This window comes from Styela clava, chromosome 15 (assembly GCF_964204865.1).
Source record: "Styela clava chromosome 15, kaStyClav1.hap1.2, whole genome shotgun sequence".
Taxonomy (NCBI): Eukaryota; Metazoa; Chordata; class Ascidiacea; order Stolidobranchia; family Styelidae; genus Styela; species Styela clava.
The window spans coordinates 4,007,755-4,034,123 of record NC_135264.1 but is presented as its reverse complement, the minus strand read 5'-3'; the positions used below and the strand labels follow the sequence as shown (position 1 = coordinate 4,034,123).

Genomic DNA, 26,369 nt, shown 5'->3' with positions numbered 1-26,369 from the left:
GGTACGATACCGTTACTGAAGCTACCCCGTATTACCTACTCAATAACAACACCGAATTGACGAGGACCTCGAGTATCAGCGGAAGTCCTGGTCGCCTTTTTCGTCCATATATTCGTAAATCTGTGTCTAGAAAAATCGTTCGTTGTCAGTAGTAGTACATGCGCACGTGGCTCATCTCCTTTGAAAACTAAAATTAGTAATAAAAAAAATATATATATATTTCGCTACACCTTTGATTACACCGATAAACTAAAAACATATATAAATCTCATTTATTATAAAGAATTGTGATATTTGGTTGGTTCAATGATATACTTTAATTCATGTTGTTCAAATGACGTGCCTGTTCGGTTGAAAGATTTTAGCTAAGTGACGATTTATTAATTTATCGACGTAATTAAAGTTTATTACTTGGTCGGATTAGACACTTTACATTCCCCTATAGTTGTAATTGAGTCCTCCCTCGTATATTTATGGCACAACTATCATCCAACGATGTTGAAACCATATGCAATTAATATGGAAGACAATTTCTACTTTCGCAATCTTCAGTTTATTTGTACGCACTTGGGCCTACATTCTAGTATTACTTCCCTAAGTTTATACAAACATTACCAGCCGTTTGACCAAACATTCGTGAAATAGAATTACGTAACATGCGCAAGTCAACATACAAAATAAACAGATACGCAGTTTTACAGCCTGGCCACATAATTTAATACTAGGAATGAATCGGCGATTTTTCCTGTTCCTTTAACCTCTATAAATTTACTTATCTTATCGGCTGCTACAGATTTTTTTAGTGATAGAAAAGAACCTATTTAACAATTTATATAACTTTTTACCAATCTATGTATAGCTTTCAAGATTACATTTCAGAATAGTGAATTCGATCTAAAATGTACATAAAACAATTTATTACAAAAACGATTTATTTGGAGTGTTGTGCGATCACGCTCTTTGCATTATACGGTCACGCTCTTTGCGGTTTTGTCGCTACGATCTTTACGCGTGACTTCGGCAGCGAAAGTTTCTACAATAATGCGCTTTATGTGTTTCTCATGTTTGATAGGATATAAAGTATCTACTTTGACAAACCTGCCGATTACGTAAAAACGTTTGGGACAGCCAGTAAGTCCATTTAGCAACAGCATCAGCATCTCGTGATGAAGGGCGATCACGAACGACAAGAAGGTATAATCAGAGCAGAGACCGAGTTACAGAAATTGACAGTTCATTTTGAACGCTACACTTGCGTGGGTTTTAGCGTTTTTTTTTGCATCTTGGTTATAGAAGACGCTTATCTCAGTTGTTCTGTCTGTTTTTGTGAAATGTTTCTTGTGGGTTAATAACCTGGCAATGTGCGTTTCACTCGGAAAGTCCAGAATAAAGTTTTGTTTGCATGGCAGCAGCAAACAAAAACACACCGAACTTTCTCAAATTCCCAAACTACTCACAATTTGTCGCCATTTTCTTGCCAACCAAGTCAGAAATTGCAATACCACGAGCAATAGCCTCCGTGATATAAATACTCCTTCAATAAACAAGCGTTCAATTCAATTACTCAATTTTGTTCGCTGTGGCATATTACGTGGAAATTCATTATTATTTGTTCTTTTAGCCAATGAAAAAATTTGTGTTATGCGTATTCAGAAATAGTTAAAAAACTCAATTACAAATTACATTTAATGCTCGTTCATTATCGGGTCAATGAGCTTCATTTTGACCGAATTTACTGAGGCAGCCAAAACTTATTGAAAGGTCGGTGTTTCTTTGAATGCCGAGGATTTTGGCCTCATATGCTTTATTTCTGACTTGAGTTACTTAGAAATTAAATGTTATACTGAATGACATTAGGTTATAATTAACATCCTATTTCTATATGTGTTAAAGAATTACTTCATCAGCTAAAAGTATTGAGTAATCTGCAAAATGTGGAAATTGATGATTTTTCTGTTTGTGAGTGTTCTATTTCAAGTCGGATACAGTTCTATAGTTCCTACATTCATCATTGGGAATAAGCTATTAGATCCCACGAAAATACATACACACCATACTGTGGTTGTTCGAACAAATGAAGACTCGCAAGCACACAGGGACAGCGAAATCAGGGATATTCTTGAAGATGGTTACGCTGGTGAACACGATGATAAAGTCGGTGTTGGTCATGAGCATGATATGGAAAATTTTTTCAAACTCTTGAGCGAGATTGATAGAACTCAAATGAATACTGAAAGTATAGCAAACGTGTTGGAAAAACTGAAGCAAAGCATCCAATATCAAGGAGAAATAGAAAACATATTGAACGATGTAAGAATCCAGGATTCCTCAATTTAATACCTATAATAGTATATCCTAAATTATTACGTTGTTCCACTTAATCTGCTGTGGACGAAACAAAAATTTGTTCAGTATGTTTCTTATTTGTGTTTTTTTTATAGCATTTCTCTTCACTGTGCGCAATGATTATTTATTTATATTCCATGATGATCGCAGACAATTTTTTATGGCGTAAATAAATAAGGAATTATTTTGGGCAATACTAAAAATTGCAAGTAAAAAGATTTGAGTTACAGTTATGAGTTAATTTTTGAGTTAATTTTATGTTTAAAAGTTGAATAAAAAAAGGATCGAAAAAAAACATATAGAACATATGTCTTTTTTATTACAGTTTTTGTTTTTGTTTGTTTTTAGTGCATTACTCCTGAAAACCTTTTACGAGCAGCTGACGTCAGTGATTCAGTTTTGTCCGCACAGCAGTTTGAAAGAGTTTCTTGGATAATTCTATATTATCTCAAAACGGAAACGGATTCAAGTTGCAGTGACAGAGGAGAAGGTGAATACAGGCCTTGGATTCGTTTTTTTTGTATTTTTGAGATAATTTATGGTCAATGAAGACACACTTGAAAGCGATGTGAAACGAGATACGTTTTGAAATATTCGCAGCCGAAATATTTTGTAAATTATTGCAACAGTATGTTATGTACTGATACATAATTTCTGATGCATCGATGCTATTAGAAAAATCCAAATTTTAATATATTAAGACCTCATCAGCGCTTCCGAAGCAAAGTCAAAAATATTTCCCACCAACGAAATCTGCAGCGAAAACTTCTCATCGAACGTTATTGACGGAATTAGAGAACAAACGTGTCCAGGAGCAACTCGGGTAAAACTAATTTTAATAAAACAATCTCATATCTCACATCTAAATGATAATAAATGTTAAATTTATTGCCGTGTTTTTATTTACATTATTAAGTCATATTATATGTCTATGTTCAATTATATTATCTACCGGTTTTTATCAGAATTTTGCCTATTATATATTATCCATTGCGAATTCTTTTTATTCAAGTTGAGCAGTTTACATAATTGTGCGAAGTTGCTAAAATACGACGATGATTCTATTCTCTATTCAATAATAAAATAGTTTTTGTCCTATCCAAATGATAAAATATGAAATGATTAAATGTTTCTCTAGTGCGTGGTTAATCCATTTTCGGAAGATTGTGTGAGCACCGATCATCTTGATGAATCAGAAGCCATCACAGGGGTTTTGTTGTCAATTATGAAATGCCGTTGTCATCTTCCAAACCAAAGTTTTTTTATTGGAGAGTTGATGGAGATGGCAGGTTCAAAAAATGGAATCATGACAATTGATGGTATACCATATTGGAAATATTCCAAACCAAATTTTTGATTCAATTGATTAGTTTTTAGTTTCTTTTTGAAAAACAATTACCAAAATATTATTTTCTTCCAGTTTAAACTTTGTAATAAAGAGCTCATATTAATGCTATAAAATATAAAAGTAAAATATTTTCTGAAGGTAAAAGTGGTTTGGTTTATTTTCACAGATTTTCAAGTACTTCTTGACACGCTCAATATTGGTGGAAGCGTTGAAGTTGTTGTTGACAATCATGTAGGACATGACCACCAAAGACGAAAGCGAGAAACTAAACATGACCATACAGGAAATCAAGCACATAGCGCGGTAACAACAATTTGACTGAGTATTTCGAATAAATTTTCGAACTCAAATGCAAGTATTCACAACAACAAAAAATAAACGCTTCCTGCTAAGGCGGATAATTTCATTCCCAATGTAGTAGAATTCAACATTGTAATATCATTCTGTCGGTTTGCAATACCTGTGCTACTGGAAGAAATTTGACACTGGCCTATCACATGTCATGACGATTATAATATCAGTCAGATGTTTTCATAAGACAAAAATATCTTAAAAGTGAACGCCTTGGAAATTAACCAGTAAAGCGTATTTGCATTTTAATGTTGAAATTGAGCCACAACAAAGTCCATAAGCTGCCAAGTATTAATTTTCCATCCGTGAATCATGTGTTAAGTCCGTTTTCAGGTGTGACGTTTTAGATGTTGTACTGAAATGTCTATGTTTCCAGTGCTTTACGACGGAAGAGTTGTTAGCTATATACAACGTAGAGGAATCACATGGCATTAACAGCAGTCAACTAGCTGATCTCTCACCTGCACTTCTACAACAATCTGCTTCAAATAATTGTGCAGCCAAGACGGAAGATGTGCCGAATGACGAAGCTCCAGAATATACTGATGCAATGCGTAAGTTAATTGAAAAAACATTTCTGGTAAAAAGCAATTTTAAAAACTAGACAGAATGGCATTTGTAAACAGTATACTTTCAATGAAATGTAAGATATCATTTTTTGTCAAATTTTCAAGCTGGTTGTAAAAGAAACCACGAGATCAATTTTCCGTTTCGGTGTTATTATATGGCCTTTCATTTTTTATATTGAAAATACAATATCAAAATTTTGTTTTGTAATTTTTATTCTTAGGATATGGCTATGGAACAGCTTCGGTCTTCATAATCAGTTTATTGTCGTTTCTGGGTCTTGTAATGTTTCCTGCTATTGGAACTGGCGTATACAAGATGACAATGCAATTTTTCATCGCTCTTGGAGTAGGAACTATGTCTGGAGATGCTCTTTTGCATATAATACCAGAGGTGTAACTGAATTTACTAATAGAGCGGTTGAACAAAATTGAATACTGAGGCACAGTGATTTGCATTTACAAATACCAAATTTGAATTTTATTTTTCTTACCGGTACCACTATGAAAACTACGCCATTGCGTAATTACTGACAAATAGTGTTGTGAGCTCAAACTATTTCAGCAAACTATCGGATGATACAAAAAAACGGAATTTGAAAATGATATGTTTATTTCAATGCCAATCTGAACGCCTTTTATGTGTTTTTCAATATTTGAAGCGTAGAATATAATATTTGAATTTGACATTAATTGTAAACATGACAGTTCGGGGAGAAATTTACTGCCTTCGTTATTTAAGTCCATAAAACATACTTTTAGGTTGTAGGGCTCCATGAGCATGGTCACGAGGATGAACACGTCCACGCCTCGGATGAAACGCATTCAGAAGCTGAAGACAAAACATATATATGGAGGTTACTCACGGTTATTGGGGGAATATATTTGTTTTATTTGTTTGAAAATATAGTCAGAATATGGAACGCAACGAGAAACGTGAGTTGTTTGAATGAAGGCCCATATTCGGCTCTTTTTTTAACATACTTTGTATGTAAACTTGCTCCCTAATCACTATTGTTACAGAAAATTTTTGTGGATTTTGTATTTAGACTAAAATTGATAAGTAAATAAAATAGACCGAATTTTTGATGGAACAAAAAGAATGGTTTCACTCATGCGTAAATACATCTAGCTATATCTAAACTGATGAAACCATAAAGTAATGAATAATCTTTAGTGATCTTCTAACTACCTGTATTCAATTCCTATTTATGGAAAATCTTTCAATCGACTTTTATTCAATTTCAGAATAAGATCACTGTACATATAAATGATTTTACATCAAATGATCACGATAACACAACAGAAAATGAAAATGGAATACCGGTAACTCAATCAGTCACTAGTTTTGCAACAGAGAGCGTATCTCCACAAGATGTTGACAGTCTTCCCCAAGATGAAAAGGTATAGTTCAGCTATCTATATCAAGTTTTTGTGGGAGATTATTTGACAAATTACTTCTTAACAACAAACCAAGCGCAAATAGTTGTACAGTATGTTACTGGTACCAACAAATTTTTTTCCACCAGAAATTTTCGCAACGCAAAATTTGGAGGGAAACAATAGTTTGCCGGAAGCCTCGAAAGATATGAAAATATCAAAATCATCACCTAGAGCAGGGGTCGGCTACATTTTATCCCTCGCGGGCCAAAATTAAGAGTTGCAAGTCTTGGCGGGCCGCACATATTTTTAGAAAGTTAAAACCGAATAGATGGACGACGAAACACAATTTTTTTACACATATCAGAAGTAACAGCGGGCAAAGACTGCGACAGCTCGTGAATTCAACTCGTCCTACTAAAAGAAAAAGTTTCACAAATGATATTTAATGTGACACTTGTTGTTGCATCCCGCTTGACAGCTTTTCGAAATCAGGCGACACACTGAATGAAGCCAACATTATAACAACTTCAAGAAGATACTTTTTATAAAAAGCAAGCATTGATACATCTCTCGAGTAAAATATGGATTTTATTTTCTCATTGCATTGCATCTCAAAAAGCTCTATTCGAATATTTTTGCGCCATTGAACTCTCTGTACTCAACTTCAACTTTTCTGCGTGTTGCCATTTGCCTAATTATAATTAAATCGTAGGCTCGTTAAACGAGTAGCTGTTGAATAGCTTGATAGGTCCTAGTATAATTTAATCTACACAAGTCACAATAAATTCTGTTACTTAAAATTACAATTTAATCTACACAAGTCACAATAAATTCTGTTACTTGATATTACAAGAGAGCTATACTCAAATAAATAGACACGTTTGAAGTAAATGAAAGTAATAGCCTTCTAAAGAAATTTTTTATCTTCAAGCACGGAAAATTTCGACTTTTAAGATTTTCCAGTAGTTGTCCAAAAAGTGTCAAAGAACAACAAGAACAACAACAACAAAATATTGAAACGATCGCTATGTTCACTACGTGTCCAATATTTGACTCCTCGAGGTTGGATTATAAAATTATTTCCTCGTGAAACCGCCGTTTTGTCTCTATAATTCAGTGAAGCGTCGCGGGCGGATTATTGTACTCCGCGGACCGGATCTGGCCCACGGGCCGTAGGTTGCCAACCCCTGACTAACAGAAAGACTTGCGATAATCCCACTGAAATTATATGAGTAATGGTTAAAAAGTATTTTTTTTTATCACAATAGCAACATAAACAGCAACAATATAGCAAAACATTTCGCATGTCCGCATTGTGTCAAATAACGTGAGTGCGTGATACGAAAATTGTTGATTTTGAAATTTGGCAGTCTTAAAATTCTGGAAGTGACAAACTGTTGTTGGCAATGTAACATCAAGTAGAAAAATATCATAAACTGATTATTACAAATAGATAATTTTGCGGCGCTTTTCATTCTTGAACTAATACATTGTATTATCAATATTCAGAAGGAAGAAATGGAAGAACATGCTTCTCAGAAAGTAATTGGAGGTGCTGATCGTTTTATTTTCCTTGCTGTTGACCTAACTTTTTTTGGCATACATCAGTTCGTAAAACAATCATGCGTCAAATGCATGAATAAATAGAATAGCACTTTTTATCAATTTGTGGGAAGGATATGAGTTACCTAAATTTCAATCAGAAAACAATATATATATATGAAGCATGTTTTTATGTGTTAGTTTCGTCTCTGTTTATATTCTGAATTTTTCTCGTCTTTGTTTCAGATTTGACAGTCGTGGCAGCGATGGTTCTTATTGGAGATGTTTTACACAACTTCGGAGATGGACTTGCAATCGGAGTTGCGTTTAGCAGTGGATGGGTTTCTGGTGTTGGGACATCTATAGCAATATTCTGTCACGAGTTACCGCATGAGTTTGGTTAGTTCTTACTCAAGATTCATTTATCGTAATTTTCTAAATATAGTCAAATGTTATAATATTGGTTCAACCTAAACTTTGTAACAATTTTCAGCTTCAAGTAATATTTGAGTTTAAAAAAGTTTAAATTTTGTCTGGTCGTAAGCTTTAAAATATTGACCTGGAAACATTTTCACTCAACATAATTTTGATGACAATATCTCTAATATACAATATCTCTAACAATATGTCATCGGATTTCAATATTATTTACCATGTTATTTTTCCAAGGCGATTTTGCAATTTATATGAACAACGGATTATCAAAATGGAAAGCACTCCTGGCAAATTTTGCGGCCGCGTGTATGGCTTTCGTTGGTTTGTACATTGGACTTGCAATCGCTGAAAATTCGGAAGTCAGGAACTGGATTATGGCGGTGATCGCCGGAATGTTCCTATACATTTCCCTTGTTGATGTTGTAAGATATATTTTGGTTCAGAAAATATTTAGTGTCAAATCTAGAGAACTTTTTACTTATCATGTACTTCATATTGTTTTATTGTCTGCACATGGATATTATATTTATTTAATTCTTCTATTTCACAGCTTCATGAGATGGTGGAGTCAAAAACTTCAAAACCTTTTCTACAATTCGGATTACAAAATCTGGGCTTATTACTTGGCTGGGCTATTCTTCTGGTACTTTCAATTTACGAGGAGAATTTGATAACAGCTTTAGAATAACAAAATCATTAGAGCTAATTTTCAGAGATTAATTTTTAGATGCTTGTTAATCAATGTTGCTGGATTTTGGGGGCTTCTAGAGTCACCATAATTTTTATTGCTTTCGTTCGGAAATCTGCGTTAGATATATTCCACGCTTTTCTATTTAGGCTGCAAGTTTATTTACACTATGCGGATCTTCATATAGGCCTACGGAAATTTTGTAATATGTATCTTTTAAACTTGTGTACTCGATCTATTTCCTAAAAGTTAAAAATATATTTATATAATTCATTGGTCAGGTGTATTGAGAAAATGGCTTTACCGCAAGTTTTCGAGCATTGATGGAACAACAGTGGAACGTTTGTCCTAATTAAACAGATAAGCAGAAGTAGAAAGTCGTCCTGTGTTTACATATATACGGCGTCTAATAATTGTCTGTAGTTTATATGTTCGAAATTCTTATAATTGTATTAATTAACATGTTATATATCGTTTAACACTGATAAGTAAATATATGAGATGTAAGGTTTCTGTAAAGATATAATACGAGGTACAAAGTCAGTGAAGTGAATATTTTTGAAAAAAATCAGATAGAAGGAGTCTGCAGAGTAAATGTATGAGATAACGAGTCTGTAAAATTGAGTCTGGAAAACTATGAGTTTAATGTCATCTGGAAAATCAATACATTAGGATGAAGAAGTCGGGAAAGTAAACCCACTAGGTGGAAGGAGTCGAAAAACTAAGAACGTGTAGTGGAAAGAGTCTGAAAAGTAAATATCTGTGGTTGAATTAGTTTGCAAAGTAAATATCAGAGGTGGGAAGAGTCAAAAATAAACTAATGAGGCGGGAGCAGTCTAGTAAAAAATACATACGATGAACGGAGTCTGTAAAGTAAATATACATACGAGTTGGAAGAAACCTGGAATTTGAATGCAGATGGTAGAATGAGTCTGTGAAATAAATTCAAATGCAATGAATGAGGGCAGGAAATAAGAAAATTGGGTGAAATGAGTCTGGAAAATGAACATATGAGGCGGAAGGAGTTCAAAAAGTAAAATAGAAGGTAACGGTAGCACTGAGAAAAGGACTATATTGCACATGTTTGAGATTCGAGTGAAATTAAGAATAAAAAATATACTGAATCAGACGAACCCTGTTTACGCCTGTTCGTTATCTATTGGGTACGTCCATAATTGCATTAACATCACATCGTTGGGTTGGCTTGTATATACGAGTATATATAAGGAGACAAGTAATATGAAAATGAGAAAGTTAGTGGCCCAAATTTGTAATGTAATAATCGATTATCGCAATTATAAAATATTTACTAGGTCAGTACTCATTAAGATGGTTTTTTCATTCGTTTTCGCCATGCGGTGCCAACAGAAATCATTCCCAGTCAAGTTGTTACAAACATTCGAAGTAAGCCGACAAATTTCCACATGGTAACACTATTATATTTAAATGAATTTTGAGTCTTATATTAAGTCTGACGGGGTACGTGGAATGATGATAGTGATGCTGATCTGGTGTTATAATCGTGAACACTGATTTGCTTGGCGAAATAGTTATTAGGGAATTGTTGCATCAATTTACAAATTCCCAGCTGATAAATATCGGTATATTTGAGGAGACCAGTTATGCAGTACATGATATTCATGTTAACATGAGCAGTAGGCCTATAAGGGATTATGTTTCTACTTGGAGGCCGATCCCCAAGCAACAACTACATATTGGACATAGGCTTTAAAGTAAAAATAATAGACTATCTCAGAGTGTTTCTTTCTGAGTAATGTTAAAGTTTGCTCGAAATGCCTACTGAGCGTTTCATTGATGTGTACTCCCCACTTTAAACGACAATCTATGTTTAATCCTAGATATTTATATGAAGATACACCTCAATCTTCATTCCATTGATTTTGATTTTCAGGGGTGTTTTGTTGTAGTTGCGATTTTTATTTCTAGACTAACATGTTTTGGAGGTCCGTTGAAGATTTGGAACTGCTGAGAAGACCAGTGTCACCATCAGCAAATAATTTTTTCATAAAATCAGAGGAATGTAGATGTCGTTTATAAATGAAATATGAATAATAATGGACCAGGGCAGGATCCTTGAATTACTCCAGTTTCGATTCGAAAAAATTGGGAACGATTAGTGTCAACTTCAACAAATTGAAGTCTGCCTCGCAGATAGTCTTTATTAATGAACCTCGAATAAATCGCCAATTGCTTTCAATTGTTTGGTAGTTGAAGGGTGTTATTGTCACTATAAGTCCATTACTTCTGTGGGTTCGTTTTTTACTTTAAAGATTTGTGTGCTGACGTCATCAAAATTAAAAACTGTGCATCGTGTGGCTGTTCTACGATCGCACTCGCGATTTTATGCTTTGCGAATTCGGGAGTTTTTTAACGACGTAGAATATCTCAAATGAGTTGATAATCGCTGAAACAATAACATATTTCCGCACACTTGAATTGTGTAATGTGTTACTTATGAAACTCATTCTTAGAAAATTGGAAAATAAACTTGTATCCATGATTTTAATCAAATTGGGGATAATTTGTAAGATTCCAACATTCAAATAGCTTTAACAGTACTGGTATTTTGATTCACCTTTAGACTGGGTGTATATGAAAGAATCGCCATCGTCACAGACCTATGGAGCTAGGACAACCGCGTAGCCGTAACGTATCCGTCAATGGATGTTTCTCCGACCTTTGACCCCAGGAAAATTCTTCCCATAATATATCATTTCAAAATTTTTGGTGTTTATATTAAGAGCGGTTTCGCGAGTTAGAGCCTATCAACTATTTTTATGTTTTAAACCATCATTATGATTCATAAGATTAAAAAAACTAACGCAAAAACACGAAAACGAGGTAATATTTAAAACCACATTTAAAATTCTGCCTAAGTAACAGAAGTTTCTGGCTGCTGAAACGTTTATTGTTCCCTCACTTTTTGCATCTAGCTGATTAGCAATTGTTACTGAGGCAAAGAAGAAAGTCGATGCTCAGGGAAACTTCCATATGAAGCATATTGTTTAATTGTGCTTACAACCTATGTTGTATGACATCACATATGACCTTTTTACGCAGTGCTCGTACATGATGCCGCGCTGTTTTAGATGCTGAAGTTTTGATAGTCATCGAGTTGCATATTTTGTATTGTTTATAACTGCCAGTATATATCTATAACATTAATACCGCTCTCTAATAGAGGGTCTCGATACGCATGTATCTTTCAGGCACATAACAAGCAAATCGTGTTTTTACACAGTCAGCTGGTAGTCGAGTTTCAGAGCTCAACATTAATGGAGACACTTTGTAATCCTTCACTGGCATATAGCATATTGCAACGCGTAGTGTAATTAGACATTAAGTGTAATTATTAACGCATGGGGATGATATTCATTACAAAAAAGAAACAGTTTGATATTGTCAAACATCTTCATCGATAGCGCGATACATATACGATAGATATTTGCCCAAAAGTAAATCCGGATAAAAGTCAACAATTGATAAGAAAATATTCGCGACTTAACAAATAAACCAGTTGAGCAATCAGCTGTATAATTACTGAAGAGTTGTAATCAATTTTAGTTGAAGAGCAGCCAGTAACATTGCGGAAACTTGTGCTTGATGAAAAGGTCTTATAATGTTCAAGAATAACAAAGTCAAAGTTAACAAAGTGAGATTTTGCAAGAAATAAAATGTTTCCAAATTCTAGATAACTATATTTGTATTGTAATATTTAAATGCGTATTGTCATCAAGTTAGAAGAAAGATGTCCAAACGTAAACAACAGTATACCAAGAATGGCATATGATGTCGTAGTTAAAAGTACATTTAGACGAAACGGTGGAAAGTATAAATTTATCCGAAACATGTAATACTGGAATATAAATAATGAAGATTGTGCATAAAATGAATGCGCAATAAAATTATTGCAAAGGCGAATTCTTTCCTATTGGTCAATTAGCAAATTGGTTGATGTTTCGTCATTTGTTTTCACAAACTAAGCACAGGCGATAGGATTGGTAACGTGCCATACATAAGTTTATCATACGTCCCGCTTTAGGCGGGACAGTCCCGCTTTTCAGCGTCTTGTCCCGCCGTCTCGCTTTGGCGTTCAGCTATCCAGCATAATACAGAACACGAACATGTTTTTGTTACTGTTGATTCTTTGTAGCGCAGCGCTAGCCTACTTACTGAAGGTGAAGGCGTTGGTTTCCTTGTTTCCCGCTAACATTGTTGGAAAACGTATTGCATGTAAAACCAATACTAACTAGTCTAAATACGAATTATTTGTACCTGTATCGTTAACGTCAATTCATTTCTATTTTTCGAACTGAACCCGAGATTTGGACAGCGTATATGCGCATGAATTCTCGATGACAATATGGTCAATGAAGACAGCCGGGGTAGCTTTGAATATAGGCCTATATATTAAAATCAGAAAATGTAAAGTTACAAAATCACAGCTAAAGGGTCGTTGTCTTTACAGACGTCGCACTCTGAAGTGGTAATATATGGAGCATAAATATGGTAACCCTAGCCATACTTATACTGCCAAGAATATGCATATACCGCCAACTCATATACCGGTACATATACAGCCAACCAAATATACATATACTGCCAAGTCATATGTATATATATCCAAATCAATATACAAGTACAGCCATTAAGGTGATGTACAAATATTGCCAAGTCAATCAATTTATGTTTGAAAATTCGTTCGTATTGTTTCTAAGATTGCTCTTAAAAGTGCTCTCAAAGATTTGCCAGGGCTTATTACGAAGCATAATTCTTCAAATAAGGAAGCTTTGTATGTAATTGAACTATCATGGATTTAAACTGCGTCTAATTTAAATAACGTAAACTAATCATGATTGAATGTAAACACTTTATAAATTCAGTATTTGTGATGCTAATTCATGTTTAATTTCAACCCATGACCACACACACTATTTATTGATAATGTCATGCATGATTGCTACTTCTACTAAACTGCTATAAAAAAAAAATTTGTCTTTCAATTTGCGTTTAGTTTTCTCCCTTCAGAAATAAAGCTTCATAACTTTTTGATCATGGCGAATTTGAATGACTTTTTCGATACTGAAGGTTATAAAAACTTATCAGAGAAAGACATCCAGGTATATTTTCAAACACACGATGCTGTATTTCCATCAGAAGAAATCAGATGGAAGGCCATTCAAATATGGATCAACCACGAAAGTCAAAAAAGTAATAAGTCAGAAACATTGCCAACGCTATTCAAAATGATTGACTTGAGTCAATTATCAAGAGAATCCCTAATTACTATCAGATCTGACATAATGGTTAAAACATCAGTTGAATGTTCAAATTTGCTACTTGATCACGTTATGGATTCACAGTATGTGCCAATGTCTCCATCTAATACAATGGCGAAATCAAAAGACGGCAAAAGTAATGATCGGATTTATGAGGATATCGACGGCGTGAATGGTCACCCTAAAATTGAAGCGCGTACAAGCCTACGCAACAAGGACAAGAATTAAACATTTTTATAAAATTTAACTCTATTGGTTGCATTTGTTTGAATGATCGAATTTCAAAAAATGTTTTAATGACATATTTATTGCTGGGACACCTCGATAAAAAAAACATAAATTTATTTAATCAAGTAATAATTCGAATGTTAGAGAATGATTTATGAAACAATTGCCTAATAATTTGTCTTGTTATTCAATAATATATCAAATTCTGATGGAAAAAAGATTTCTTTCCAGTTACAAAATGTCTCCTCCAAAACGTTCATTGTATATAATAAAGATTGATCTGAATGAATATATTATAAACGGAGTTATTTTACTTGGTTTTGCAACATCGATTACGCCATTTTTTTAGGGCAACATCTCAGTGTATGTTCCAATATATAGTATATAATCAAGCATTTAACAATTACGCTGGAGTATTTGCCAATATTCGACAAAATTTACAATCGTGCTAAATAATGCATATGAATCTGTTCAGCAGTTCTCGATGATTAATTTAAAATATTTTATTTGTCAAATTTGAATTTGTTAAAATTCTGATTTATATTTATTACAAATTGTAAAATCGTTAGAATCAACAATTGATTAATTATGCGAAAGTTTGCATGAACGGACAATAAGTTCTATGTATTTGCGAAGAAAGTTCCCTTGACCTTGAATTTTGAATTTCAATTAAAAAAATTCAATAACTTGATTTATTTTTATTTAGTCATTTAATATTATTGAACAGATAAAGATATAACTAATCCTATGGCAGACTTCGTTCGATTTTTCAACACTGAAGGTTTCAAAATTTTTTCTGAAAAAGACATACTAATTTACATTAAAACACATGATTCTGTATTTCCATCAGAAGAAATAAAATGGGAGGCGATTCGAATCTGGGTAAATTACAATGACTTCAAGGCTACAAGATCGGAAGCACTACCTCTGTTATTCAGAACAATCGATTTAAATAGATTGTCAACCGACTATATAAAAACTGAAATCAGAAAGGAAGATATTATCACAAAATCGACTGAATGTAATAATCTAATGATTGAACACTTCATGAATCCAATTTCAAAAACTACAAGTTCCAATATCAGTATGAATCATACTGGAAGTTATGTAAAAATGTGTACTACCGGCACCGAAACTTGGGGAAAATTAGAAGAACAAAGGATTAAAAAAGAACCAATCTATGCAACTATCGATGATGAATTAGCTTTCACAAAAAGTACCAGTTCCAAACGATCGAGTTCATGGTTCAGAAAAACTAAGAAATGAACAGCAGCTTACTGTATGACGACCTCGCACTACGAAAATGACGAGGGAAATATCACAATATATACATGTACCCTAAAAATTAATACCAGACAAAATAGCGATTTGGGGAGACGTTTTAAGCACGTATTTTGGTACTTTAATTTATGCAGGGTGCTCATTTCTTACCAGAAAGGAGTATTGAATTTCATATTGTTACTGGCAGACAATATTGGGTGCAATTTACTTTTTGTACCGCACCTGAGGAGATTTTTCAAGAATAGCTTATGTACAACATAATCATTGTAAAGTTATTGTTATCATTACATTTATTTATGGGTGGTAACTACATAGATGTTACAATTTGAACATCATAGAATTCATTGTTATATCACTATATACCAATTTATAAATATCTGTGGTTGAATTAGTTTGCAAAGTAAATATCAGAGGTGGGAAGAGTCAAAAATAAACTAATGAGGCGGGAGCAGTCTAGTAAAAAATACATACGATGAACGGAGTCTGTAAAGTAAATATACATACGAGTTGGAAGAAACCTGGAATTTGAATGCAGATGGTAGAATGAGTCTGTGAAATAAATTTAAATGCAATGAATGAGGGCAGGAAATAAGAAAATTGGGTGAAATGAGTCTGGAAAATGAACATATGAGGCGGAAGGAGTTCAAAAAGTAAAATAGAAGGTAACGGTAGCACTGAGAAAAGGACTATATTGCACATGTTTGAGATTCGAGTGAAATTAAGAATAAAAAATATACTGAATCAGACGAACCCTGTTTACGCCTGTTCGTTATCTATTGGGTACGTCCATAATTGCATTAACATCACATCGTTGGGTTGGCTTGTATATACGAGTATATATAAGGAGACAAGTAATATGAAAATGAGAAAGTTAGTGGCCCAAATTTGTAATGTAATAATCGATTATCGCAATTATAAAATATTTACTAGGTCAGTACTCATTAAGATGGTTTTTTCATTCGTTTTCGCCATGCGGTGCCAACAGAAATCATTCCCAGTCAAGTTGTTACAAACATTCGAAGTAAGCCGACAAGTTTCCACATGGTAACACTATTATATTTAAATGAATTTTGAGTATTAGATTAAGTCTGACGGGGTACGTGGAATGATGATAGTGATGCTGATCTGGTGTTATAATCGTGAACACTGATTTGCTTGGCGAAATAGTTATTAGGGAATTGTTGCATCAATTTACAAATTCCCAGCTGATAAATATCGGTATATTTGAGGAGACCAGTTATGCAGTACATGATATTCATGTTAACATGAGCAGTAGGCCTATAAGGGATTATGTTTCTACTTGGAGGCCGATCCCCAAGCAACAACTACATATTGGACATAGGCTTTAAAGTAAAAATAATAGACTATCTCAGAGTGTTTCTTTCTGAGTAATGTTAAAGTTTGCTCGAAATGCCTACTGAGCGTTTCATTGATGTGTACTCCCCACTTTAAACGACAATCTATGTTTAATCCTAGATATTTATATGAAGATACACCTCAATCTTCATTCCATTGATTTTGATTTTCAGGGGTGTTTTGTTGTAGTTGCGATTTTTATTTCTAGACTAACATGTTTTGGAGGTCCGTTGAAGATTTGGAACTGCTGAGAAGACCAGTGTCACCATCAGCAAATAATTTTTTCATAAAATCAGAGGAATGTAGATGTCGTTTATAAATGAAATATGAATAATAATGGACCAGGGCAGGATCCTTGAATTACTCCAGTTTCGATTCGAAAAAATTGGGAACGATTAGTGTCAACTTCAACAAATTGAAGTCTGCCTCGCAGATAGTCTTTATTAATGAACCTCGAATAAATCGCCAATTGCTTTCAATTGTTTGGTAGTTGAAGGGTGTTATTGTCACTATAAGTCCATTACTTCTGTGGGTTCGTTTTTTACTTTAAAGATTTGTGTGCTGACGTCATCAAAATTAAAAACTGTGCATCGTGTGGCTGTTCTACGATCGCACTCGCGATTTTATGCTTTGCGAATTCGGGAGTTTTTTAACGACGTAGAATATCTCAAATGAGTTGATAATCGCTGAAACAATAACATATTTCCGCACACTTGAATTGTGTAATGTGTTACTTATGAAACTCATTCTTAGAAAATTGGAAAATAAACTTGTATCCATGATTTTAATCAAATTGGGGATAATTTGTAAGATTCCAACATTCAAATAGCTTTAACAGTACTGGTATTTTGATTCACCTTTAGACTGGGTGTATATGAAAGAATCGCCATCGTCACAGACCTATGGAGCTAGGACAACCGCGTAGCCGTAACGTATCCGTCAATGGATGTTTCTCCGACCTTTGACCCCAGGAAAATTCTTCCCATAATATATCATTTCAAAATTTTTGGTGTTTATATTAAGAGCGGTTTCGCGAGTTAGAGCCTATCAACTATTTTTATGTTTTAAACCATCATTATGATTCATAAGTAGGGATGTAAGTTTCAGAATTTCGAATCGAATCGATTCGAATCAAATCTGATTCGAATCGATTCGAAGCAATTTTCAAAAAAGAGCCGTGATTCTGATTAAAAAAAAATCAATTGAAACAATGCATTCTCCGCGTCGTAAGACTAACGTCACGTTGGCCAGCGAATAAAATCGATTAATTGTTAAAATTGCGCCTTATCGACTATTTATCTATGTCGCCGGGACAAGTTTAGACCAAAGTGACTGGTTTAGACATGTTTATTGTGGCTGCGAGCGAGCTCCGCACGTTTATTTTAGTCGCTTCGTGCATTTGTAATGCCATCGTATGTTTCAAACGTGTATTTCATAAACTGATAGATGCAAAACATCAATAAGAAGTCGAAACCCGGTATCAGAAAACAGGGTAGGCGGCCGACGTCTGTTGTGTGGAATTATTTCTGTACGCCGCTGGAGGAAAATGGCACATTTTACACCTTGTGCTCTGTTTGCAAGGAAAAATTTGTGTATCAAAACACTACCGGAAACTTGCTAAACCATTTACGGAGGAAGCATACGTTTGTGACCGCCTCAACTGGCATTTCAAGCCATATCCGGCCTAAGGACGTGAAGGATAGGCCTACATGTGAGGACACCTTTGCTCCCCGAAACATTGTTCATGCTGGGTAAGTCAATAGCTTAGGATAGGATTAACATATTTATCCTGTACACCCGTATATTTATCTTTTTGTTTTCTAATTTTCGTCCGCTTAAGCCGCTACATGCTATGAATTTCTGTTAGTTCAGTCTGTCAGTAGTTCTGCCTGTCTGTAGTTTTTGGTGAAACATAGTCCTGTAGTCAGATAGTCTGGATAGTGGACTTTATTCAACAAGTCCTCTTGCAGTCTTGAGATGAGGTTAACCTGTTGTTCTTTTAATTCCAGAACTTCTTCAGTTCAGCAAAGCAGCTTGACTGCCTATTTAAAGCCAATAACTAAGGGTCAGTGTGAGACAATAGATAGATTGATAACTGAAGTTATTGTTGGAGACCTCCGGCCAATAAACCTTGTTGAGGGACAGCATTTTCGTTCACTGATACATCACTTACAGCCAGGCTATGTATTACCCGGGCGTAACACTGTAACTAAACATATTGAAAGGAGGTATAAAGAATGTAAAGAAAAGCTTATTAACATACTAGGGGCCATAAAAGAAAAATCTGTCTCACTTACAACAGACATGTGGACCAGTGCAAGAATGCAAGCATATATAACTGTCACTGCCCATTTCGTAGATCCGAGCGATGGTCAATTACTCAAGTATGTATTGACAACAGAACAGATGGATGAGGCTCAAACGGCAGAAAATATAAAATCAGAAATTTTAAAATCATTGAGTGAGTTTGATATCAGCCCGACAAAGGTGCTCTCAGTGACAACAGATAATGGAGCAAATGTGGTGTCAGCTTGTCGTTCACTTTACGAAGAATATGGTTGGTACCATATTAGATGCGCTGCACATACGATTCAGCTCTGCATCAAAGATGGCTTAAAAATTGAAGAAATATCTCATGCATTAGGTGATTTTAATTTATGTTGAAAAGGTTTATTAACTAAAATTACTTGTCTTTGTAAAAACCTAATTTATGAGAGAAAAAATGCATATTTTTTAATCTGCATAGGTTATTATTTCATTGTAAGCATTTGTATTGTTAAGTGCAATAATTTCTTCGTTTTTGCAGCTGGAGCTCGTCATTTGGTGCAGTACTTTCGCCGATCAACGAAAGCTATGACAACTTTAAGACATCGACATGCTCAGGATGGCACATCTCCTTCAATAGAAATGCCAATCGACGTATCTACAAGATGGAATTCCACTTATGTTATGATAAAAAATTTGATCTCTCATCAATGGACTATTCGATCTGTATTATGTGACCCAACAATTACTCCTAGAACAGCAGCAAGTCACCTGGAATTAGGTGAAACAACATGGAATATGCTTACAGTGCTAGCAGAGATTTTAGAACCCTTCAAGGTAGTGTAAATTACTTTGCATATCTCTTGATATTTGTTAGCACATATATGTATGCAATAAAATTATTTGTTTCATATTTTGACAGGCTGCCTCTGACCATCTTGAAGGTGACTATGTAACAGTTTCCTCTTTGATTCCTCTCACAAAAGGGCTGTTGGGCCATTGTGAGGAAAAGAGAAATGAGGGTGGGACACTATCAGCTATTACGAATGAATTTTGCAACACTCTCATAAATTCTCTCAAACTTCGATTTCGTTCTATACTGGAAACACCCAGTCAAGAAGAGGTCAACTTGTTCCAAAAAGCAACATGGCTCCATCCTTGTCATAAAGGGAAATTTTTTGATCGTTCTTTCAGAGTCCAGGTAATATTCACTTAAAATCTGGTATACCATTGTATTTCTTAAATTTGTGAAGTCAGGTCAAAATTACTCTTTCAAACGCATAGGCTGTGATGTTCCTAATTTGCAACTGTGATTTTTTCTTTTACATGTGTTGGTAGTATTCTGGATTCTGTTGTTCATTGTGTGAGTTATACAAGTGGTTCAACTAACATTATCCCTTTCATATCATTTATAGACTTGTACAAACCCATATAATATTTTTTGTGTTTCAAGGTCAGAGTTTCTCTAGAAATGGAAGCCACTGAAGCTTCAATGCCAGAAATACAAGATGAAATACACGTTGAACCTTCTGCGGTTACTGCTCCAGAGGTGGAACAAAATTCTCTCCAAGGACTCTTTTCGATAGGGATTGAACAGTCAAGCTCGTCTGAATCGGAAGGATATGCATCTAAAGTGTCGGAGGAAATTTCACAGTACTTGAAAGAGAAATTGGACAGAAATACAGAGCGGTTAAACCCATTATTGTGGTGGCATGCCCGAAAAACTGATTCTCCATCCCTACACAAAATGGCCAATCGGTACTTGGCTATACCGTGTACGTCAGCACCAGCGGAGAGAGCCTTCTCTTCTGCTGGTTTGACAGTTTCCAGATTAAGAACCAGACTCAGTGGTACACACGTAAATGAGTTAAACTTCTTGCACTGCAACCGAAGTTTGATGCAGCAGTGAATGATTGCTAGTTTATTGTTCACCTCAATTGAACATTATTATGCGTGCATGTATTAATATGCGTGTTTACTGAAAAATAACCTTGTGTGTGTTGAATAAAGTCAAAGAAAAAGTGATGTTGTATTAATCAGAATCGATTCGGAAATATTCGATTCGAAAAAAAAATATTCGGTATTCGATTCGAAAAAAAAAATATTCGAAACTTACATCCCTATTCATAAGATTAAAAAAACTAACGCAAAAACACGAAAACGAGGTAATATTTAAAACCACATTTAAAATTCTGCCTAAGTAACAGAAGTTTCTGGCTGCTGAAACGTTTATTGTTCCCTCACTTTTTGCATCTTGCTGATTAGCAATTGTTACTGAGGCAAAGAAGAAAGTCGATGCTCAGGGAAACTTCCATATGAAGCATATTGTTTAATTGTGCTTACAACCTATGTTGTATGACATCACATATGACCTTTTTACGCAGTGCTCGTACATGATGCCGCGCTGTTTTAGATGCTGAAGTTTTGATAGTCATCGAGTTGCATATTTTGTATTGTTTATAACTGCCAGTATATATCTATAACATTAATACCGCTCTCTAATAGAGGGTCTCGATACGCATGTATCTTTCAGGCACATAACAAGCAAATCGTGTTTTTACACAGTCAGCTGGTAGTCGAGTTTCAGAGCTCAACATTAATGGAGACACTTTGTAATCCTTCACTGGCATATAGCATATTGCAACGCGTAGTGTAATTAGACATTAAGTGTAATTATTAACGCATGGGGATGATATTCATTACAAAAAAGAAACAGTTTGATATTGTCAAACATCTTCATCGATAGCGCGATACATATACGATAGATATTTGCCCAAAAGTAAATCCGGATAAAAGTCAACAATTGATAAGAAAATATTCGCGACTTAACAAATAAACCAGTTGAGCAATCAGCTGTATAATTACTGAAGAGTTGTAATCAATTTTAGTTGAAGAGCAGCCAGTAACATTGCGGAAACTTGTGCTTGATGAAAAGGTCTTATAATGTTCAAGAATAACAAAGTCAAAGTTAACAAAGTGAGATTTTGCAAGAAATAAAATGTTTCCAAATTCTAGATAACTATATTTGTATTGTAATATTTAAATGCGTATTGTCATCAAGTTAGAAGAAAGATGTCCAAACGTAAACAACAGTATACCAAGAATGGCATATGATGTCGTAGTTAAAAGTACATTTAGACGAAACGGTGGAAAGTATAAATTTATCCGAAACATGTAATACTAGAATATAAATAATGAAGATTGTGCATAAAATGAATGCGCAATAAAATTATTGCAAAGGCGAATTCTTTCCTATTGGTCAATTAGCAAATTGGTTGATGTTTCGTCATTTGTTTTCACAAACTAAGCACAGGCGATAGGATTGGTAACGTGCCATACATAAGTTTATCATACGTCCCGCTTTAGGCGGGACAGTCCCGCTTTTCAGCGTCTTGTCCCGCCGTCCCGCTTTTCAGCGTCTTGTCCCGCCGTCCCGCTTTGGCGTTCAGCTATCCAGCATAATACAGAACACGAACATGTTTTTGTTACTGTTGTTTCTTTGTAGCGCAGCGCTAGCCTACTTACTGAAGGTGAAGGCGTTGGTTTCCTTGTTTCCCGCTAACATTGTTGGAAAACGTATTGCATGTAAAACCAATACTAACTAGTCTAAATACGAATTATTTGTACCTGTATCGTTAACGTCAATTCATTTCTATTTTTCGAACTGAACCCGAGATTTGGACAGCGTATATGCGCATGAATTCTCGATGACAATATGGTCAATGAAGACAGCCGGGGTAGCTTTGAATATAGGCCTATATATTAAAATCAGAAAATGTAAAGTTACAAAATCACAGCTAAAGGGTCGTTGTCTTTACAGACGTCGCACTCTGAAGTGGTAATATATGGAGCATAAATATGGTAACCCTAGCCATACTTATACTGCCAAGAATATGCATATACCGCCAACTCATATACCGGTACATATACAGTCAACCAAATATACATATACTGCCAAGTCATATGTATATATATCCAAATCAATATACAAGTACAGCCATTAAGGTGATGTACAAATATTGCCAAGTCAATCAATTTATGTTTGAAAATTCGTTCGTATTGTTTCTAAGATTGCTCTTAAAAGTGCTCTCAAAGATTTGCCAGGGCTTATTACGAAGCATAATTCTTCAAATAAGGAAGCTTTGTATGTAATTGAACTATCATGGATTTAAACTGCGTCTAATTTAAATAACGTAAACTAATCATGATTGAATGTAAACACTTTATAAATTCAGTATTTGTGATGCTAATTCATGTTTAATTTCAACCCATGACCACACACACTATTTATTGATAATGTCATGCATGATTGCTACTTCTACTAAACTGCTATAAAAAAAAAATTTGTCTTTCAATTTGCGTTTAGTTTTCTCCCTTCAGAAATAAAGCTTCATAACTTTTTGATCATGGCGAATTTGAATGACTTTTTCGATACTGAAGGTTATAAAAACTTATCAGAGAAAGACATCCAGGTATATTTTCAAACACACGATGCTGTATTTCCATCAGAAGAAATCAGATGGAAGGCCATTCAAATATGGATCAACCACGAAAGTCAAAAAAGTAATAAGTCAGAAACATTGCCAACGCTATTCAAAATGATTGACTTGAGTCAATTATCAAGAGAATCCCTAATTACTATCAGATCTGACATAATGGTTAAAACATCAGTTGAATGTTCAAATTTGCTACTTGATCACGTTATGGATTCACAGTATGTGCCAATGTCTCCATCTAATACAATGGCGAAATCAAAAGACGGCAAAAGTAATGATCGGATTTATGAGGATATCGACGGCGTGAATGGTCACCCTAAAATTGAAGCGCGTACAAGCCTACGCAACAAGGACAAGAATTAAACATTTTTATAAAATTTAACTCTATTGGTTGCATTTGTTTGAATGATCGAATTTCAAAAAATGTTTTAATGACATATTTATTGCTGGGACACCTCGATAAAAAAAACATAAATTTATTTAATCAAGTAATAATTCGAATGTTAGAGAATGATTTATGAAACAATTGCCTAATAATTTGTCTTGTTATTCAATAATATATCAAATTCTGATGGAAAAAAGATTTCTTTCCAGTTACAAAATGTCTCCTCCAAAACGTTCATTGTATATAATAAAGATTGATCTGAATGAATATATTATAAACGGAGTTATTTTACTTGGTTTTGCAACATCGATTACGCCATTTTTTTAGGGCAACATCTCAGTGTATGTTCCAATATATAGTATATAATCAAGCATTTAACAATTACGCTGGAGTATTTGCCAATATTCGACAAAATTTACAATCGTGCTAAATAATGCATATGAATCTGTTCAGCAGTTCTCGATGATTAATTTAAAATATTTTATTTGTCAAATTTGAATTTGTTAAAATTCTGATTTATATTTATTACAAATTGTAAAATCGTTAGAATCAACAATTGATTAATTATGCGAAAGTTTGCATGAACGGACAATAAGTTCTATGTATTTGCGAAGAAAGTTCCCTTGACCTTGAATTTTGAATTTCAATTAAAAAAATTCAATAACTTGATTTATTTTTATTTAGTCATTTAATATTATTGAACAGATAAAGATATAACTAATCCTATGGCAGACTTCGTTCGATTTTTCAACACTGAAGGTTTCAAAATTTTTTCTGAAAAAGACATACTAATTTACATTAAAACACATGATTCTGTATTTCCATCAGAAGAAATAAAATGGGAGGCGATTCGAATCTGGGTAAATTACAATGACTTCAAGGCTACAAGATCGGAAGCACTACCTCTGTTATTCAGAACAATCGATTTAAATAGATTGTCAACCGACTATATAAAAACTGAAATCAGAAAGGAAGATATTATCACAAAATCGACTGAATGTAATAATCTAATGATTGAACACTTCATGAATCCAATTTCAAAAACTACAAGTTCCAATATCAGTATGAATCATACTGGAAGTTATGTAAAAATGTGTACTACCGGCACCGAAACTTGGGGAAAATTAGAAGAACAAAGGATTAAAAAAGAACCAATCTATGCAACTATCGATGATGAATTAGCTCTCACAAAAAGTACCAGTTCCAAACGATCGAGTTCATGGTTCAGAAAAACTAAGAAATGAACAGCAGCTTACTGTATGACGACCTCGCACTACGAAAATGACGAGGGAAATATCACAATATATACATGTACCCTAAAAATTAATACCAGACAAAATAGCGATTTGGGGAGACGTTTTAAGCACGTATTTTGGTACTTTAATTTATGCAGGGTGCTCATTTCTTACCAGAAAGGAGTATTGAATTTCATATTGTTACTGGCAGACAATATTGGGTGCAATTTACTTTTTGTACCGCACCTGAGGAGATTTTTCAAGAATAGCTTATGTACAACATATTCATTGTAAAGTTATTGTTATCATTACATTTATTTATGGGTGGTAACTACATAGATGTTACAATTTGAACATCATAGAATTCATTGTTATATCACTATATACCAATTTTTTCTGAAGTTAATTACTTTTAGTAATGTGTATATGCAAATTAGCTGTAAAATGGTATCGTTCTCTCAATTGGATATATATATATATATTTATTGACATGTTACATGCAAAATGCTATATATCTTAGCGCTGTTAGAAAATGTGTTCGGGAATACTATTTGTCTATATATTTGAGATTTGTATTCGTAACATTTTGAACAAACATATTTCATGTATAGCATGATCGATATCTTGCCCCTAAAGACTATGGCCAATTTTGAAATAACCTTCAATTGGTGCTAGAGAGGCATCTTCCAACATGTGCCCTAAAATTCTTCCGCCTCACCTAGTTATATCGACGAAGCTAACAATATTGATGTACATGTTTTATAGGATTACTGTTGGTATGTTTGTTAGTGATATTTTTTGCCTAACTTCAAAAAAGTTGTATATATCATATTAACATATGACGAAATTTCATATGAATTCGGTTGCATAAACCCGCTATAACATGATATCATTATTTATATGGTTAGTGACAAGAAACTAGATGAAGAAGACGGTCAACGTATGACAGCGATGACTTAAATGAGTTCTCCACATATACCCATTGACGTCATACGATTATGTAAATTGATACTGCAAAATTCAAATTTGATTATTGAGTGAATTTAAAGCCATATTGATGAAATGAACTGTATTAAATTGCTCTGTTTTAAATAAACAGAACAAAAATTTCAATCCGAAATGGTTGCTTTTGTTTTGCATGAGTACGAAATAACAAGTTAATGT

The 26,369-nt window shown here is 34.1% G+C and overlaps 1 protein-coding gene across 1 annotated transcript; it reads left to right on the top strand.

Moving 5' to 3' along the window:
• Window positions 1-1,896: 1,896 nt before the first annotated feature.
• On the top strand, window positions 1,897-8,886 carry LOC120334327 (metal cation symporter ZIP14-like). Its single transcript, XM_039401811.2, has 13 exons — window positions 1,897-2,310; window positions 2,695-2,836; window positions 3,048-3,169; window positions 3,485-3,665; window positions 3,861-3,997; window positions 4,422-4,599; window positions 4,836-5,005; window positions 5,374-5,547; window positions 5,860-6,015; window positions 7,504-7,546; window positions 7,783-7,935; window positions 8,206-8,393; window positions 8,522-8,886. Exons 1-13 carry the CDS (start codon window positions 1,933-1,935, stop codon window positions 8,657-8,659), a joined length of 2,160 nt encoding a protein of 719 aa, XP_039257745.2. The 5' UTR covers window positions 1,897-1,932; the 3' UTR covers window positions 8,660-8,886.
• Window positions 8,887-26,369: the final 17,483 nt, after the last annotated feature.